This window comes from Otolemur garnettii, unplaced genomic scaffold (genome assembly GCF_000181295.1).
Source record: "Otolemur garnettii isolate 467f Iridium unplaced genomic scaffold, OtoGar3 scaffold00014, whole genome shotgun sequence".
Lineage (NCBI taxonomy): Eukaryota > Metazoa > Chordata > Mammalia > Primates > Galagidae > Otolemur > Otolemur garnettii.
Window position 1 is genome coordinate 18238143 of NW_003852409.1, and position 19887 is coordinate 18258029.

Genomic DNA, 19887 nt, shown 5'->3' on the forward strand with positions numbered 1-19887 from the left:
TGTGCCCTGAAGAAAGTCATTTCTCTTCTCCAAACCTGACTTTCTTTAGCCATCAAAGGGTAGGCTACTATAAATATTGACTAAATAATATATGTACAGTGTGCTAGGGGAAGCTGTTAATAATTGCAGTGGTTATTAACATGGCTATTAAAGTTATTTGGAGTCTTAGGTATGACAATTTTTTGTGTTAGGTATGATTTTTACATGACTTGTACTGCAAAAGGATGGATAATCAGAGGGCATTTCTCCCTGGCCTCTTTTAACTGACTGCTTCCGTACCCGACATCCCTCTCTTAGAGGCTACTGCAAATAGGACGATTTGCCCCTACTATTCAATCAATCCCTTGACAGCCCCAGGAAGATGGAAGGCAGCCGTCCTCAGCTCATTTCTCAGATGAGACACCTGAGCCTCAAGAAATGAGAATAGCTGGCCTGAGAGTCAGGGTGTGGCAGAGCAATCTAGCGAGCCCACATCGTCCATTCTGCGTGTACAGAATCTCCTTTAACTGGTGAGGACAATGGGCCTGGGCGGAACCACATCCAGCTTTTCTGACCCGTTGCTGGAGAATCCAGTGATGAAAGATTTCTTTGGGGAAATAAGGGCCTCTGAGGCAGGGTGGACAAGACTCCAGGATCAGATGGGATGCTTTAATCACATATTATCAATTCTTTTAGGCGAGGAGGATATTTTAAAAATTTCTTATGAGGCCCATTCTTTGTATCCCTTAATGAACTGGACTGGATAATTACTCACATATCAAAGGATAAATTGTTTAGAGACATGGCTGTCTGAAGAGAGATTTCCCACTTCATTCTCCTTCAATGCGGTTCATTATTTCTTCCTCTTTACAGTGTATTGTGCAAATCAGGTTAGAATAGGAAAATAGCCCTTTATTTCAGAAGAATACAGGGTTTGGAGGCAGACTGACCTATGTTCAAATTTGGTTTCTGCATTTACTAAGCCTGTGGCTTTGGCTGGGGTATTTAATTTCCCCAGCCTCAGTTGCATCCTCTGTAAAATGGGGATGATAACAGCTGTGGAGAGTAAATGCAAAGGGTTTAGTAGCCACCACACAGAGACTAGTCATTTTGCAGCTGTCACAACTTCATGCCTGCAGCACCTCCTTGGAGTGATCCTCACTATGGTTCTAGGCCAGTGGTTCTCAACCTTCCTAATGCTGCGACCCTTTAATACAGTCCTTCATGTTGTGGTGACCCCCCCAACCATAACATTATTTTTGTTGCTACTTTGTAACTGTAATTTTGCTACTGTTATGAATCATAATGTAAATATCTGCTATGCAGGGTGGTCCTTGGCGATCCCTATGAAAGGGTTGTTCGACCCCCATAGGGGTCTAGATCCACAGGTTGAGAACTGCTGTTCTGGGCAATAGGAGCTGTGACTAATGTGTATGGTCATTTACATTGACAGATGCTTTGCACATACAGTTTCATGTGGTCCTTCATCCTTTGAGGGAAGCAGAATTGTGCTCACTGTGCTCTACAGTGACAGAGAGGGACACTCGACCCCAGAGAAATGAACTGGTAGGTCAACTAACTGGGTTTCAATCAAGGTCAGCATGTCTCTAGGACTTGGACTCTTTCTTCCATAATAGCCCAAGAGATGGAGGCCCGAAGAGGTTAAAGGATGCAACTAAGGTTACCCAGCTCCAGAGTCTGGAGGTGCGCCAGCAACGAGACCTCTGGGACTCTAGATCCAGGTCACTTTCCACTAGGATTTAATAAATAAAACCTTTTCGTTTTCCCAGCTGGTGAGTCATGAGCCGTAAAGCTGAAGATGAGAAATATTGCAGCGTGCCCAAACGATCTCTGCAAAACAAACGCCGAAAGCCAACACACCTGTGGTGAGCAACCCTGAGACAGGTTCGCTTTCCTCAAAGCCCTTCATGGCAATGACGTTGACAAAGTATTCCACCCCAGGGATGAGCTTCACCAGCCTGGTCTGTGTCTTGGTTCCATCCACAGTTACCACTGAGGGGGTGCCTGGAACACAGTAAAGCAGGACCAGGAAAGGTGAGCCTCACTGAGGCTTATGCATCACTCACCGCCATCGGGCATGTCTGATTTGGAAATGAAACTGTATCTTCAGCCAGTGCCACTGTCTTGATTTCTCATTTGCTGCTACCCTCCGGTGTAAGGGAAGAGGCCTTGGTTTGCGTATACTGCTTTTTCCATTGGCGCAGATGCCAAAAACCAAGCCAGGAGAGGAAAAAACATGAAGTCACAACATACTAAAAATGGCAAGTTTCTGCTCTGTAGAGAGCTGGTATGTTGTGCAAATTTTATTTCCTTTTATTTTTTTTCTCCACAAACAACATGGAATAATATATATCTGATCTATATAACTTATTGTTTTGCCAGTGATATAGACTCCCTTATTACCAGAAATTCTACTTAAGATGTTAAATAAGAGGGTTATAATCAAGTTTGTGCTGATCTATTTATTCCTAGACTTCTGGGCAGTGCCTGTGCTCAAAGGAGTAGGGTGCCAGCCCCATATACTGGAGGTGGGGGGTTCAAACCCACCCCCAGCCAAAAACTGCAAAAAAAAAAAAAGTCCAGGACTTCTATCTTAGAATGTGGGGGCTAGTGAAGGGTTTGTACATCAGATGATCAAAGTCCCCACAGAGATGGCACAGCTGTGCTATAACCGTGAGGGGTTATCAACCATCTTCCCTTCACACGCCTCCAGTGACAGGTGTCTCACTACCTACCAGAATGTCTTTAGACACCTTTCAGGATATTTCCTCCCTATGGTCTCTAGTATAGCCTATGTGCTTTCATCTAAGGTCACAAATCCGCTAAGTCACAGCTCCGGAGACGGTCAGATCTGGCACTTGAAGGTAAACCTTCACCTATATACAAGACTGGCTTTTCACCCACGTGTGCTCAGAGAAAAAAAAAAAAAAAAGAAGGGCCAGCGTGATTAGGGTCTTTTGTCCTTGTCAGCCAACAATCTCGGAGATTTATTTCTCACAGAATTCTACAATTTCAAGGTTAAAAAGGGTCTTTTAAAAGTGACCCGTCATGTTTCTCCTAAGGATCTTAGAGCACTTTGTGAATAGGGTTATATTCGATGGTCTTCAAAATAAGGAGGTGGTTGTTTGGGGGGCTGAGAGTTATCAGGGTCTCTTTCACGATTCCATCCAGACCGCCCACACTCCTCCTCTCCCTCCCCTCTCCGAGTCTCCTACCTCCTGTGATGGGCACAAAGGTAACCCGGAAGTTCTCCACCTGCACCGGGGGTGCCACCCAGCTGACAGTGGCTGCGTTTTCAGTGATGTCTGAGAACATGATTTCCTTTGGGGAGCCCATTGCTGTCAAGAAGAAAACATAAGAGAAATCCAGAAACAGGTAAGTATCTTGTTTGGTTCTCCCTAAATTCCTAACCTAGGAACACCCAGTGCCTGGGTTTGCATCTGAGCAAAGTCTTTGGGTTGGAGAATGTGGTGACCTGTATTCCAGTTAGGACTCAACAGACACAACTGTTCTTAAATTTCAGGTACAGAAATGTTAGCACCACAGCTGATTTCTAATGAATCGAGGGAGACTGGTTTCACAGATTGGAATACATCCCACTTTAATATTTTTGATTTTTTAGCATTTTTCAAATCTTTGCTTTCTAGTCCCTCTTATTAAATAACCGTACAATGTAAGGACTGCAGAGTTCTTTGCAGTTTATTAGGCTTAATCCTCATGTAGCGACCCCCGGGAAGAATGGCTGTGGTCGCAGCCATTTTACAGAGGACTAAACTGAGGCTCCTTTATCCAATGAACATTCTCGTGATGCGACCTTCCTGGGTCCCAGGACTAGGCAGCAGGGCTAAGCACAGCCCAGGATCCTGGAAATAATGTTCACATGAAAACGGACCTGGACCAACCCACTCCTAGAACCGGAAGGAGCCCAAAGCCTGGGGGAACAACCTCAGGCCATCAGCAGAGCAAACGCCCACTGGACACTGGGTCTACGTGCGGGGAAAGCCGTGCCTGGGGGAAGTTTCTGCTTCCTAAATACTTTCCACCCCTCCAGAACCCAGATTCCTTTGGAGTTTCGGGTGTATGTTTTGGCTTCTATCTGTGCCCTCTTTAGCTGACCATGCTTAACCAGAGAATCCAGAAAATAATTTCCAGGCTCTAGGGAGCTCATTTCCTCATCTTCCCCCCTCTCCAACCCACAGTGATCATTAAGTCCTGAAACCCACAGAACTTTGGTGAGGTGTGTGTGTTTTTTTTTTTTTAAATTCTCATTTTTCTCTCTTCTTCTCATCCAAGATCTATCCTCCCACAGCATCCTTCAGTGACTTGGCATCCACCCCCAGACTCTGTGGCTGCCTGAGTTTTTGCCCTGTCCGTGAAAGGAAACCACAGGGTCTCTGGAGTCTGGACAAAATACCATTGAGCTGGGTGACCAGGCGAAGGTCCTTTCACTTCTACGAGCCTCAGTTGCCCTGTCTGTCCAGTGAGAAAAGTGATAACCCCCACATGAGGGCTTTAAGGATTAGCACAGATAACAATATAACCCCCCAGCATGGCGTCTGGCACACGGGAAGAATTCAGTATGTATGATGACCCTTTCTGTATTTTCTTTCCCCGGTGATTCTTTCCTCCATGGGCCACTTTGGATTTTAAAGTGACTCCTGGGAAAGATCTAGATGAACCCCAACAGAGACAGAAACCCCAGTGAGGTATCAATTTAGGCACTGGGCATCTCCCTTTACCAGCCTGGTCCTCTCTGGGTTTGGCTCTGGCCGAGAGTCTTATTGAGGTACATCAATGCGTTTTAGAAAGTGTACATTATGGCCAAAGTCTTCCTCTCCAGGTCATAGTTTTCTCATCTGAAAAATGGGAATAATATCTGCCCTGTCTTGTGCACCATAAGAATTAGGAGTCTCCTCCACCACTTGCTCCTGGGGGACGTGCTTCAAAAGTGGCAGTGGGAAGACAGCCATGCATTACCCTAGGGAGTGGCACATCGGCAGTGCCATGCCAGGGTCAGTGGGTGTGCTATTTTTGGACAACAGACCTTCCTTGTGTGTGGAAGCCTATTTGTTATTCTACGATGTCTTCTTCTGTCATAAATAGGGCTCCTGAGTCTCCAGCCGTACAGCATGTAGCTGTGCACAGAACTACTGAATCACGCCTATCGGAAAGTTGGAGAAACCCACCCAAGGTAATGCCTCTTGTCTCGCTTTCCAAAAGCACTCTGCTGGTTTTCAAAAACAACTCCATTAGGGACATATTTGGAATTGCTAGAAAACTGTCAAGGAGTTTGAAGAGAGGGCTTCTGTCTGTTCTCTGCATAAAATGTTGCCTCCCCAATTCTGGAACAAATGCCTTTCATTGTGTGTCCATTGACAATGGTTTTAACAAAGGTATTTATCCGTAAACATGTTTATTGAACACTTAATATGTCAAGTCCTATGCCAAACTAAGGGGACACGTGCTATGGGAAGTGGGGCTTAAGAGCGAGGATTCTGGAGTTGAACTAGCGTGGGATTGAATTCTACGCTGGCTTTACTAGCTACAAAGACCTTAGTTTTTTGGGTCTCAGTTTTCATATCTGTACAATGGGGCTGAATGTAGCACTCACTTGGCGAGCTATGTCATCAAGATTCAGTGAGGTCAAAGTGTGTCAGTTGCCCTGCCACATGTGGCATGGAATACATACTCTGTAATCAATAGTTACCATCTTTATACTTTTTGTGAGTCAGAGTCACAGGTGCTGAGCACAAAGAGCCTGCATCATAGGGAAGGGGCATTGCCCAGCATGTATTTCCATAGACCCTCTGATCTAGGGCCCCAGGTTCAAGTCATTGCAACTCTGTGGTGCATGACTCCAAGGTCAGCTGAACTGGAACTAAGCCAAAAAGTTAAGAACGAGGCAGCCTGGCTGGGACAGATGGGACAGGTGGGAGTTGGGGGTATGTTCTAGGAGTTAGGATTGATTATCCTATTGGTGATGGGGGAGGGAAAGATTACCAGGAGTGTATGTATGGGGGTGATGATGATAGGGACAGGTTAAGGAAACATTTCTGCACCCTCACTTTGAGATCCCAAGGTGGGCTACAGGATCCTCCAGAAGAAAATGACAAAGTCATCTGACTCAGTGCCTGGGGTTTCTTCCCTATTTTCTGCTCATTCTGTGGACCCTCAGACATATTTACATTTAACTTCTTGGAGGCAAAAGTAACTCCTAGAAACTCTTGACCTTTCTAAGGGGGAACAAGAATATTACAAGAAAGTAGCTCAAACTACAGAGGGGACAAGAAGCCGTTGCTAGTGCAGGGATTATCAGACAAAGAAATAATAAAAGTAATAACCTAAGTATCCATCATCAGGGAACTAGTTAAGTAGATAATATACAAGGGATTATCTTCAAAATCTATTAATAAGTAAGAAAAGCACACATACATACACACCAAAGCTCACAAAGTGGGTAGCATGTTAAACATTGTGCTTCTCCCCAAAACAGCAAAAAAGAATGTCAATCTATGCCTAATTTTAACTATTTGTATATTTCTGGAAGGACATACAAGGAGCTGGTGATATTGGTTGCCTCCAGATAGAGCAACTGGAAGGCAGGGATCCGGGAAAATACAGGTTTCACTGTACATCCTTTTTAATTTTTAAATTTTGAACCAGGTAACCCATTACAAATAGAGTTTGCAGGAAACCACCAAACAAACATGGCTGATATCGTTACTGAGGGCAAGGAAATTCTGCTAAATACTCTACATTCATGATCTTATTTTAACCTCGTGGCTGACCTTTGAGTTAAATTCTGTTTTGCAGATGAGAGAGTTGAGGCTCAAAGAGGACAGGAGACTTGCCCAAGGTCATATAGCTGGTACCAAGGAATCGGTCTTGAGGTCACTGGCTTAAATTAACCACTCGGCGACACAGCCCCTCACCCCTGTTCTGTCCTCTCCTCGTCTTAAAGCACAGGCCTGCGGTGCCCATCAGGGCTGTCTCTCCCTTTTCTCTTTCCTTCTCCCCCTCTTCTTCCTTCTCTCTCTCTCTCTTCCCCCCTTTCTCTCTCTCTTTCTCCCACTCCCTTTTTAGCTGTGAAATACAAATCCCTGGAGAAGGAAATCAAAGACAGGGCGAAAGAACAGGATCTGCCTTTTGTTCTTAGAAAAAAAAGCAAAAAACTCAGCTCATGATTATTCATTCTCTTTTTTCTTTAACACTACAAGACTTCTAGAAAAAAAGATCAGCTAAACAAAATCAATGATCAGAGGTAAACTTTGAAGAGCAGTGTTTATAAAGCAAGGTCAAAATCAGGCCCTGCCTCTGATCTGGAGTCGTTTTATGGGAAGCCATGGGGAGAGGAGGCGCAGACCTGCATCCCGGGAGAGGCTGTTTGGGTTAGTAAGGAACAGGGTTTTCCCCCTCACTAACTTGCTGCCCAGAACCCAGCATTTGCTCCATGTCTACAATTACTGATTCTGCTTTCTGCGGGAGCTTTCTTATAGCTTATTAATTAAGTCCTGAAACTGATGCATAATAAAATACCTATCTTTGGACAAAGAGGAGAAGGCTCCGGTTGGTGTGATGCCCTCGGCCTGTCAGGGATGACGAGCGTGTACTGATATGTCATCCAGCCTGCTCAGATTTAACAGTACTGAAATAAGTTGGCCATTCGGGCTTTACTCCCAATCTCCTGTGTTACCTTAGGCAAATCACTTCACCTTTCTGGGCCTCTGATTCTTTATGTACAAACAGAAAAAGCTGAGATGCTTCATTTCTCAGGCTGATTTTCTCTCTCCCTGGGGATGTGATTCTTTCCTTTGCTTCCTCTTTGAAGCAGGGGTCTCAGCGCTCTCTGTGTTTCTGCCTCTCCTCAACTGTGTGCGGGAACTCACCTGACTCCTAGGTCTTTCCTTGTTACTTTAAAGAGCCATATTCCTCCCAGTATTATTAACATAAAGAGTCATGTCATTCACCGTATTTTTTTCTCCTTGAAACAGCTCATATGCAAAAGTTTTTTATTTGTCCTCCTACGAGCCTTTTTGAGATGTGAATCTGAAGTAAACTCAGCCAGCTTCGGCAAGAGTAACTGCCACCTCCCTCCCTTTTCCTTGCTGGCCTCCAGACTGATTATTCAAATGTGACATTTTACAAATCTTACTCTTCGTAGGTAAAAATGCCATTTCTTTATTATCACCCTGCCGAGTGTAACGTCAACACTTGACCCAAGAACAAGCAAGCATTTCTCTGGACAAAATATGCGATGAGATAACAGGTAAAGAGTCTCTGGAATTTAAAAAAATGTGACAACTGTAATGATGATGCACGATGACAAAGAGCTGTCACTTACCGAGCCCTTGCTATGTGCCAGACGCTCTGCTACAGGCTTTACACAAATCACCTCATTTAATCCCCATGATCTTGTTAAGGAGATGGCATCATAGTCTCTCTGCAGAAGGACTTAGCCAAACTGTCAAGGTAACACATTCTGTAACTAAACAACCTGGGATCTGGATGTCAGTTTGCTTCAATCCGAAGCTCTTGTGATTACCCAGCCCTGTGAGGTGAAGACCCCTAAGTCCTAACTTTCCTATGTTCTCTCCTGTTAATTTACGGTACCTGTGGTTGCTATGGCACTGATCGGCTGGGATCGCCTTCCATTGCTTATTCCATAGAGTTCAATTTCGTATTCAGTAGCCTCTCTGAGACCTGTTATGTCCCTGGTACGTTCGGGGGCAGGAAGGGTTATTTCCAGTGGCTCAGACTGCTTTTTGGTATCTCTGATTTTGAGAACAAAACTGTCGAAGACCCCTTCATCAGCTGTCCAGGACAGACGGAAACCGTCTGGCATGGCGTCTGAAACCAGAAGGTTGTCAACTTCCGGTTCTGCTTCTAGAGAGGGAGAAAACGGTGGGAGAAGGAGGAAAAAGAACGTCATTTACCAGTCCACGCAATCTGCTCTCCAGTGGGGGTATCAGTGTGCAGTGATGCCCCGGCGTTCAGAGACAGAGGTATCCTGAGAGACGGAATAAAACCATTCCACATTAACAAGTCTAGCAGGGCTGGGAGCGGGGAAAGATGGAGCTGACACAGTCATACAAGCAAAGCATAGGCTTGCTTATGTGAGTTTTGTCTAAAAGCAATTCCATAAATCCACATCTGGACTCAGCACTGGCCCCTCCCCTGTAGTATAAAATAAGTTCAAAGCCAGTAACTTGTTTACCCTTGCTCTCTGTCTTCCAGTGGCTGCGAGCCCATCCTCTGCATGACCTTTTCCTTTTCTTTTTGAAAAGACAAATAAACCAGCATTAAGGATCTGCAGTGCTGCCATGGTGAGACTGCTGCTTCCATTTCCCTCTAGTCTGAGCAAAATGGCTTTTCAAATGTTAACGTCCTTTTGCTTTGTTCATAGAGCTGTTGTACTACAGAAAGCTCCTAACCCTTGATTTTCTTTCTTGTTCGACTTTCTTTTCTTGCTATTTTAACCATTAGGTGTGTTCGGTTCACAGAACCGAGGCTTGCAAATTCTTGTCCTGTATACTCGGGACCCAGGGTTTCATCTCAGATTTTCTTACCTAGACAAAACTCAGTGTCAAGGTGAATTTAGAGCTGAGTTTCCCAAAGTGTCCTCAAAGCAAACTACTCTCGTTTGCTCCTCTTTGCTAAAAGGTACCTGCTGTCAAATAAATTTGGGAAATAGTGCCTGGGTGAGTCCCTCTTGGAGACACACAGAGCACATTAGGATGTTCTGAAAAGCCCTGTGGTTTAAGGACCCTGTTTAACTTTGACTTGACAACGTTTCCAAAGTTATTGGAACAGGGAATTTCCTCCCCAATAGCAGTACTTTGAATATTCTATGGAGCTAGTCATCTGTAAAAAAGACTTTGGGAAACACAGATTTTTGACTGTTAACATTGTTAAATGTTATATTTCTGGAGGAATTATTGGCCTTGAGAACATTATGGATTTAGTAGTCACTGTTGAAGAACCTTTCTGGTATTAGTGATTACGGATGGAAGAAGTTCACATTTGGTTTTCCAAGGACAAGCCCACAGGATAAATTTGTTAAGATCATGACTGAGACTTCGTGGTGACAATGAATTTAAATACATTTTCAAAATATACCTATTGGTATATTTCTTTTGAGAAGGCTGAAATGTAGCTGGGCACCAGCCAGGATGAACGCGAGGGAAGATGATACGGAGGGAGCAGACGCGCTCTACGGGCAAGACGCGGTAAGATTTGGGTTTGGGACATGAAGTAGAAACATTTCGACCTTCTCATTTCTAGGGTGGGAGGAGAGAGTGCTCATTACATGTATAAGACAAGGGAGGGTGTGGGGAGGACACGAAAGATCAGGCCACATCTGCAGATTAAGTCGGGCATGTGAACAAGGATGTTAAAATCACAGTGATTCGGTAGACACATGACACGGAAAGGAACCGGGAAGAGGAGACAGTGGCTCACTTGAAATACCTGTAACAATTTCAGCCCTCAAGGGCTTGGTTTGGTGCCCCTGGGTGAAGCCAGAGACCATGACCTCATAGCCAATGCCGGTTATGAGGCCTCTAAGCTCCAGCTTCCTCTGGGTTCCTGAAAGTGTGAATTCTTGGGGGTCCAGCAGCTTCCCAGAATCCACCACCGTTACTAGAAAGCTGTCAAAGGCATTCTCCGATGCCATCCAGGAAACTGTGAACCCGTAGGGATTAATGTCGGAAATGGTTAGGTTTTCCAGAAAGGGCAGGGCCTCTGAAAGAAGGGAGGAGTGAAAATAACTCAGATTAGCAGCACTGACTCTGTCGGGATAGCACGAGTTTCCAAGAACACAGCTAGGTACCCAGCCAACCACCCAATGTGTTATATGCTCAGAGAATGAAAAGTTTAGTAAGAGCTTATCAGCGTCAGATGGTGTTATTTTGTGTCATTCTTGTAATAAGCCTGTGGGGTAGGTGTTATTCCCTTTGTACAGGTGAGAAAGTTGAGTTTCACAGAGGTTGTTTGAGGTGGCTGATGTCATGAGCTAGAATGTGATTGGGCAAGGATTTTTTGCTTGGTTTTCCTCAAGGGCCACACATTCTCCATTCAGATGGGATCTATGGTATTGGCCTCAGACCCCTTCCTCTACTTGGCACTGCATTCTGGTCTTAAAGCAAGTCAGCCTTTTTTTTTTTTTTTTGCAAGTATACTTGCACTTGGATATATTTCGTGTTTCTATTCTACTTCCAGTTTACATTTGTGAGCCAAGTTGATTAGTGCATTCAATGACACATCCTCAGAAATCATTACAAAGGGAAGAGGTGAGATTATTTTCATGTGTCAAAATTAACAATTTATGGTTATGGCACAGTGTGGAATTCTAAGATTTGCTAAATTGTTTGCTGTTTATTTTCCCGGCTTAAGTTAGAAAACAAGGACATCTTGCTCTGTCATCATCCTTTGTTCATTCATTCACCAAACAACTGTGTCCCAGGCACTCTGATTTCTCAGGTGCCAAGGGGCCTGCTTACACATCAGGATTCCCAGGGATGAGCTTCTATCAGTTACTTATCTGTCAGTATTTCCCAGTTGACATTGCTTCACCTAGCATCCTATTAAATCCAATGAGACTGTTCAGCAATTCTGCACCTGTGAGTCGCGACCCATAGGAACTGCATTAAAGGATCACGGCATTAGGAAGGTGGAGAACCACTGTTTTAGGTAGATAATGCTATCTCCCTCTGGTACCCAAGGCAGCAAAGGAATCAGAGAGATCAAGGATTTATCCAAGATCACACACCCACTAGGTGGCTAAGGTGGGATCTAACGGGTCCTCCAGCTCCAAGATCCATGTTCTTTCCATGCCCAAAGCCAACATCTAATTAGTAAACCCCATCAGTGCTGGTGAGTCCTGAGGCATAAGCAGGCTCAGTGGAGAAGGTCCAGCCCCTCCTCTCTAGTTAATAAAAACCCACAGTAGTGGTGAATGTATTTGTTTTTTAGCAGAAAGAGAAAGGGGATGGGATTTCCAAAGTAGCTGCATCTACTTTAGAGCCCTCTTTTCCATTACAGCTAAATGGAAACTTTCAAAGAGATAAATGACCTTGCACTAATGCCCAGGGTCTAATCCATGAGATGTAAAGAAAAAAAAAAACATTTTACAAAGAAGCGTTTGGTGACTGAATGAATAAGGGAATGAATGTTCTCATCCCCTAAACAGAGACTCAGATTTTGCTGTGACTTAGACTTCCTGTACTTACTTTGAAACACTTGATGTTTATTTTGAGGCATTTTTTCCCCATGTAAAGATCTCCAAAGAATCATAACTCTATCAAAGGCAAAAGATGAAATTGCTTCTACTGTGCAAACAGTCTTCTTGCTCTGGGCAAGATAAGGGTCTCAAATTCTGTTGCTGGGTTTTGTTTAGGTAACTGGCGTCTCTCTTTGATAGCTGGCCTCTTTACACCCCCTGCCATCAAAGCAATGAATTCCAATGAAAGTGAGGACCTTCGGGCTAATTAGTCAATGAAGGGCTGTTATTTAAGAGTCCCTCCTGTTTCTTTCTTTCTTTTTTTTTTCTTTTCTAATGTGCTTCTTTTAATACACAGCATCTTTTCATATCATGGATTAGTTGAGACAATGCTGTAACTGGATCTAGGATTCTCAAGACCAGCTCTCTCAGCTTTCCTTTCTTCTCTCTGCTCTGTGGGAGGTCCTGCAAGCAAGGACCTGATGGGACCTGCAGCCATTCCTCCCCTCCTGGGCAGTAACAGTCTCATCTCATACCTGCTCCTCCCCACTGTCCTGGCAGAGGATATTATACCTGCTCTGTATTTAAAGACTGATTTGAATGATTTGATTCACATTGGATACCGGGTAGGAAAAAATACTCATTTTCAATTTACATTAAAACGCAGCCAATGCCCTTTTAAAAATACAAGGGAAGTCGTGCCTGCACAGGTCTGTTGTGTCCCTTTAGGTTTGTTGCGATTTTTAAGACCACCACCTGCCTTACACTGTTGGGAGACAGTGAACTTCCTTGACTGTATGCCAGGAGGTTCAGTTTCCCCATATCTACTTGATCCCCGAGACAAAGCTGCCAAAGGTACCTGTGGGCATCCTTCCCCACACATAAAGAAATTAGGGTTCAAACACATTATGAACCTGCCAAGGTCACTGTAGCTAAAAGGCTGTGGGAGAGGTTTAGAAACCACACAGGCTGGATCTCTAATCCTCACTCTTCCAGAACGCCATATTATCTCCAATTAAATATTTCACTGTACTTATTAACATAATCATAACAACTTAGATCCTGGGAGAGATTTGTTTAATATGAAAAATCAAAGTCTGTCTCCTGAAAAATTATCATTAATGGAAGCCGAGAGACTTCTAAGGGTTTTCTGAGGCTTTGGGGGCTAGAAATTTAGTAAATTGATACCACTTTTAACCTTTGTCATTGACAGAATGATATCAGGAAAAGATATAAAAAAACTTTTTTAAAAATATAATTTAAAGAGAAGTTATAAGCCAAGTTTAATGAATGGGTAAAGCTTAATTAAACTCGGAATGTACCTGCTGTTGTAGACTGAGCCACGGTCGGTCAATCTGTTGTCAGTTAAGGGAAGAATTATTCTTTAAGGAAAAATGTTATTATACTTCTGGGATAGGTAGTTTGCGAATGCCTTACTAGTGTCTCACTTAACATGATTTAGGGGCAGACCTCTTGTCTAAGTTTTTACTAACTTAGAATTCACTTTGTAGCCAGAATCTCTAAATTGTGGATGAGACAGTCTATAAAACAGCATAAATATGCCTGAAAACTTTACACAACAGTTGAAAGCATGGTCTTTTCTTCCCCAGAGAGGCTGGGAATGACCTCTCCTTGGCAATACCATCTGCCTTCTCTTCCCTTAGTCCTTTACACAAGTTATCTTGGCGATTGTGAATAATGCTGTATTATAACCTATGTGTCCATCAGTGCATGAATGGGTAAAGAAAATGTGGTCTATATGTACAATGAAATACTATAGATGCTTTTACAGAAAGGAAATTCTGTCATTTCTGACAGTGTCAGTGAATTGGGGAGGTTATTTGAAGTGAAATAGACCAGACACAGAAAGAGAAATACTGCATGATCTTACAAATGTGTGTAATATAAACAAGTTAAACTCACAAGAGTAGAGAGTAGAATGTTGGTTACCAGGGAGTGGAGTCGGGAAAAAAGAAGAAAGGGAAGATGTTGGTCAGAGAATACGAAGTTCAATCAGAGGAATATGTTCTAGTGATCTATTTCACAGCATGGTGAATACAGTTAATAAAAACATACTGTATATTGTAAAAGAGTAGATTTTAAATGTTCTCACCACAAAAAAATAAAATGATATGTAGGTGAGGTTATTGACATGTTGATTAGCTTGATGTAATCATTCCACAACGTATACACATATCCAAACATCACATTGTACCCCATAAATACATGCAGTTATAATTTGTCAATTAAAAATTAAAATAAAGAAGTTTACATTGAGAATGAAGACTGTATGTGGGGTTGAATTTTCCTTTAGACTATCACCTTTCCCCCCATCTACCTGTTAGAATTTTCAACAGGCAAGTGAGAACCTCTGAGTGAGTACCTGTAACAACAAAGGCAGTGAGGGGCCTGCTGGGGTCCCCCGCCCAGGTGGTCCCTGCCACACTAACGTCATAGCCAGTGTTCTCCACCAAGCCCGTGATGTGAGCTTGCTGTGCATCTCCTGAGACTGTGAATTGCTGGGACTCATGCAGCGAGTGAGCATTGCTCACATTGATAACAATCTTTGCAAAAAGCCCAGCTCCAGTGGTCCAGGACACGTTGAAGCTGTCGGGAGTAATATTGCTAAGGATTAGCGTGCCCAGCTGTGGCTCTGGCTCTGAAGGAAAAGGAACATGGGCAGAGAGAAAGAGAGAAACATTGTTAGAGGAGACAGTTGGTTTCTCCCGAATGTAGCCATAGAACATGAAAGCATCAGTATCTCCAAATATTGGCAGAAAAGGTATTATAATAGGCTATGTTGACACCTGCATTGATTATGGTGATAGGGGATATATTGTGGGCATGGATTTATATTCCTTAAGGTATAGACATGGCTGTTTGCTAGTCGTGTATGAACAAAAGTGGACAAGCCATTAAAGCAGTAGATTGGATTAATGTGAAAGGCATTAAGGCTACATTTTTTAAGGATTGCAATGGGCTCAAGTCCTATAAGTTGTTTCAAGAAAAGACAGCTTTATGATGAAGTACACATGGTGAATTTGAATATGAGATCTCACCTTAGAGATTCACAAAGCGAGTTAGCATGTTATAGGCTCTGACATTCCATTAATCAAAATACTTTATTTTGTTTCGCCGATCATTTCATAAGCTTATTGATCAATGGATAATATATGAGGCATATTCCTGGAACATCTCAAGGAGCGGGTGCTCCACTGAACATACTTTAGAAAATGCTATGTTGGGGTTTTCTTATTAAATCTTCTTTTGGTCTATTTAGGTTGCACAAATTATAGGCTAACATCCACACAAGAGAAATTCTGTGTAGTGTTTAGAAACCCAAGTGTATATGCCATAGAAAAATCTGTATCTCACCATAAATATTACAAAGATGAAAATGGCTTCCATGTAAGAATTGCTGGTGGATGCAAAAGTTAAATGTGAAGTTTGGCATTGCATTTTCTGGTTAGGAAATTTACTTTTTAGATAATTTGAAAAGATAGATCATTTCACTGTGGTAAAGTAAGCGATGACAGCAACTTGTTTAATGTAAGGGGCCTAAATTATTAGTTTCAGCTGAGATGTATATGGGGTTGGTCTCCTAAATGCTCATTAACCAAATAAAACTAATATTAAAATGAATTCAATGCAGGATGTATTTCAGGGAGAGGCAACAGTCCTGGAAGGTTGAGTCATTAGGGTCAAGATTCAGGGTTAGGAAGAGGTATATGGTATTTTCCAAGGACTCAAGAGTTTTTTGCTTCAGCTCCAAAATGTTAAGTAAAGAAAGGGCTTATCTTAATAAACTTTAACCTCCCAATTGCATGACATAACTCAATGCCATATGGTTTCTAGGATCTGGCATAAGTCATCATCATTGACCTGGAATTTCTTACCTATCAAATAGTTTGAGAAGCTATGATGCTATAATTTTCAGCTACAGCATTGGCAGATTCCCTCAACCTCACAAAAGATGAAATCCTCTAAGTGGAACTTTGTTCTTTGCCAATCTTTTGCTAGAGAAACAATCTCCCAAATTAAGGACGCATGTTGGGATCCTTCTCATGCTACCAGACCATGCAAAGTAAGTCTCAAGTTCTTGAGTCTTTACCTCCCACTGTTTTTCAGAAGGTGCAATCAAGCTAAAAAAGTGAGATGCCAGAAAGAACTCAGAAAGAGAATAGCAGTTAGGGTATGGTCAGTCTTCCATGTAGGGGAGAGACATCTTACCCTACCATTTCTAAACTTTTCAAACAGTTTCTTGACATGCGATCTGATTCCGTGGAAGACAGACATGTTCAAAAATTTAATGCTCCAAGTATTTACCACATGCACCAAGATTTTGACAAGACGATGGTGGGAGAGAACATTCTGACGTTTTGTGATAGATATCAGTGGTTGACAAAGCATGCTTGACAGAGCAGATGTCAAAAGAGAGCAATCTGTACATAGAAGATCCAAAGAAAACTCAAGGACAAGATGAGACCATGGGGGTCCTCTCCTGCACTCCTCAGATTGTGATTTATGGTCTCTTCTCAGCATGCTAAGGGCATCACTATTTAAAGTCCTAGTACAGAGAAAGACAACATAGACCACTCTAACCAAGGAGCCAGGAATGACATGCACACACCTTTTGGAATATAACACAGGCAAACTTTGATTAGAAAGACCACAGGCAGATGGTAATGGGTGGAATTGGAAAGGATTATTCAAGATCAAATGAAAGAATGGTTTAGAAATTCAACCAAAGCAAGTCACGTTAACTCTATGTAAACAAATAAAGCAACTCCAGATGTGAGTGGATATTTAGGAAAAAGAGATTGATACTGAATTTCCTTAATTTGGGGTAAGAGTTATTTTACACTAAGCTTTCAAGCTTTGATTTGGAGGGCTCTATCAAATTTGAGATGGATCTGGAACAACTTGGAGGATGAAAAGTTGGTTGTGGGTGATTTTCGGAATGCTATTCAGAGGATGTTTGGTAAAGAGTGAAGAAATACCTGTGGTTGCCTGGACCATCAGGGTCTGAGCACGCTGCCCTCCAATCAGCCCATGAAGGTGGGCAGTGTAATTGGAAGAAGCTTTGAGGTTGGTGATGACAGAGCTGCGAGATGCCCCAGGCACAGAGCGCACCGTGGTCTCCTGGGGTTGATCGGAATTACTAACTTCTATAAGAAAGCTATCAAAGGCAGGCTCCTGAGCTATCCACGAGATGGACACACTGCCCCAAGTCACGTTTGAGACAGTGAGGTGGCTAAGGAGAGGTTCAGCTACTGAAGCAAGAAGAAAAAAAATGTGAAAGCATGTCAATTTAAAACACTGGTAGAGAGTCTACATCAAAACACAGAAGGCTAAATCCATACAATTTTAGAATTTACCCTTAGTAAAAGTAAAGGACCTTGTCCTTTGTTGAAAACCAATTTTAGTCATAAGAAACAAATATATTTGGTTAAGTAATTTTCTCCTGTAGGTTTTGTTATACTTTAATCTTGTTGAGCTGAGAATCAGATAATGCTATCCTCTGCCTTACCTATGGACTACCCTGATAATAATTTGTGGTTTTGTGTAGAATGAGGGCAGACCCGCCCTCAGCCATGGGTGACCTAAATGATAGACAATTTTGATGCTACCAATGTCAACTCTATTATTGGATTCCCCAGACTGTGGGTATCTTTTTTTTTTGTATGTGTGTATGAATTCTAAGGACAAATTCCTATTTGTTCTACAAATATCCTTCCCCCCTGCCCAGTTTGTGATGTCTTAATTTACCTGTCAAGAGAAGGCCTTGTCTAAAATATGCTAAGAATGCTATTTTGAATGTACAAGTTTCTCTTTTCCAAATTCACATGAAATTCTCTTTTGCTGCATGCAGCGAGTATCTGGCATGGTACATAGGGCATAGACACCACACATTTAAAATAAAATTAGTTCACTCTTTTTAATTTTAAAGCTCCTTGTCTGAACACAATGATTCTACTTTTATTTTTGCCATCCACCATTTACTATTCCAATAGCAAGATGGTATGATCTGGTCTTTTCTTCTAGATCAATGGAATTGGGGTGGTCTGAATGGTGTGGCTAACTTCTGCCCTCATTTCTTGAGTCACCCCTGCTCTATCTCTTCACTAAGTTGGAAAAAGAATAGCGCCATCAACACAATTACTACATCATTGGGGTATTTGTGTATTACGTGGTCCAAGGCCCTAGGAAGGCAAAGACACTAAAATAACACACCAAATAGACCTCTTTAACTGAGGTAGATATCTCTCCAAGTGAAGAATAACTCTTGTTATAGCTTTTTTTTTTTTTTTGGAGACAGAGTCTTACTCTCTTGCCCAGGCCAGAGTGCCATGGTGTCATAGCTTACAGCAACCTCAGACTCCTGGGCTCAGGTTCAGCCTTCTAAGTAGCTGGGACCACAGGGATGCGCCACCATGCTCTGCTAGTTTTTCCTATTTTTTGTTTTTTTTTTAGTAAAGATGGAGTCTCACTCTTGCTCAGACTGGTCGTGAACTCCTGAGCTCAAGCAATCCACCCACCTCAGCTGCCCAGAGTGCTGAGATTACAGGCAGGAGCCACCACTCCTGGCCTTGTTGTAGCTTTTTTAGTTACTGCATTGTATGCTGCAAATGTCCTTGTTGGTGATAAATCAGGCCCGTGCCTCTATGGCCATCCATTATTTGGGCTGCTGTGGGAAGAGAGTTGGGTTAAATCGGACTCCAGACTAGCATCATGGAAGGGGTAGTGCTTCTGTGGCTGTGTACAGGGCAGAGAGGTGGCTTCACCCTGCGAAGGAGACTGTGGAGAGAGAGTGTTAGAAACAGAATGCGCAAGTACCTGTGGTGACTGTGGCACTGATGGGTTTGGTCCGGATGCTGGGAGCAAGTCCAGAGAGGTAGATAATAAAATCAGTACTAGGGGGCAGCCCTGAGATGTGGGCCGTTCGTGCAGCACCAGAGATATTATATTCTACTGTCTCCAGCAACCTATTGGAATCAACAATTTCAATGGTAAAGGTCTCGAAGGTCCCATCGGTGGCTGTCCAGGAGAGATTGAAGCTCTCAGGAGTTATGTCAGAAACATTTAAGTTTCCAATTTCAGGTTCTTTGGCTGAAAAAGGATGGGGTACAAGAGAAAGAAAAAGAAATTTGAGTTAATTATTTGTCTGTGTTTGAGAATTGAAGTTGTTAGTAGAACCATTGCTGGGTAGAGAGATCTGGTAGTTCAGGGTTACGGCGAAATGAAGCAATGTTACCGGTCAGAGCTGATGAGAGAGAAAAAGTAGTTTTGTTAAAAGAAAAATTGAAAGCGGAAGATATGGTAGTTAGAGTTCTCGGCTCGGCAGCTGCCATACATGATCAGGCCCTGGCTGAGAAGATGTGCTGAAGGGTGTCAGCGGGGACTAGGGCACACATTAGCCTGCATGCCTCTGGGAGCCCCGCCTCAGGGTTGCTGGCCATTGGTCAAAAGATATGAGTCCTGGCAGCTCCCAGTCTGTTTAATTGCACTCAGGAGATCAAGAGTACTTGGATACTTTTTTGCAGACATTCTTTGCTCTAAGTGAGCTCCCAGCTATTCAAACAAGAGCTAAATAATCCTGAAGCCATTACTTTCCCAAGGTGGTATCTTGAGGCTTCTGATTGTCTGACTTAAAACAAATCATTAGTTTC

General features: G+C 42.9%; 1 protein-coding gene across 3 annotated transcripts in view; it reads right to left on the reverse strand.

Annotated features, from left to right (window-relative positions):
* The window catches only part of TNC (tenascin C), a 95738-nt gene that overhangs the window by 16774 nt on the left and 59077 nt on the right, over window positions 1-19887 (reverse strand). For 2 of the 3 annotated variants that reach the window (XM_023510497.1, XM_023510498.1), the window contains exons 15-18: window positions 19055-19327; window positions 8611-8883; window positions 3216-3338; window positions 1861-2004 (exon numbers count right to left, since the gene is read on the reverse strand). In XM_023510497.1, the coding sequence (XP_023366265.1) occupies window positions 1861-2004; window positions 3216-3338; window positions 8611-8883; window positions 19055-19327 (813 nt within the window). Of the gene's footprint in view, window positions 1-1860; window positions 2005-3215; window positions 3339-8610; window positions 8884-10467; window positions 10741-14600; window positions 14877-19054; window positions 19328-19887 lie in introns of all 3 variants that reach the window. The other variant, XM_023510499.1, reaches the window with a different exon arrangement.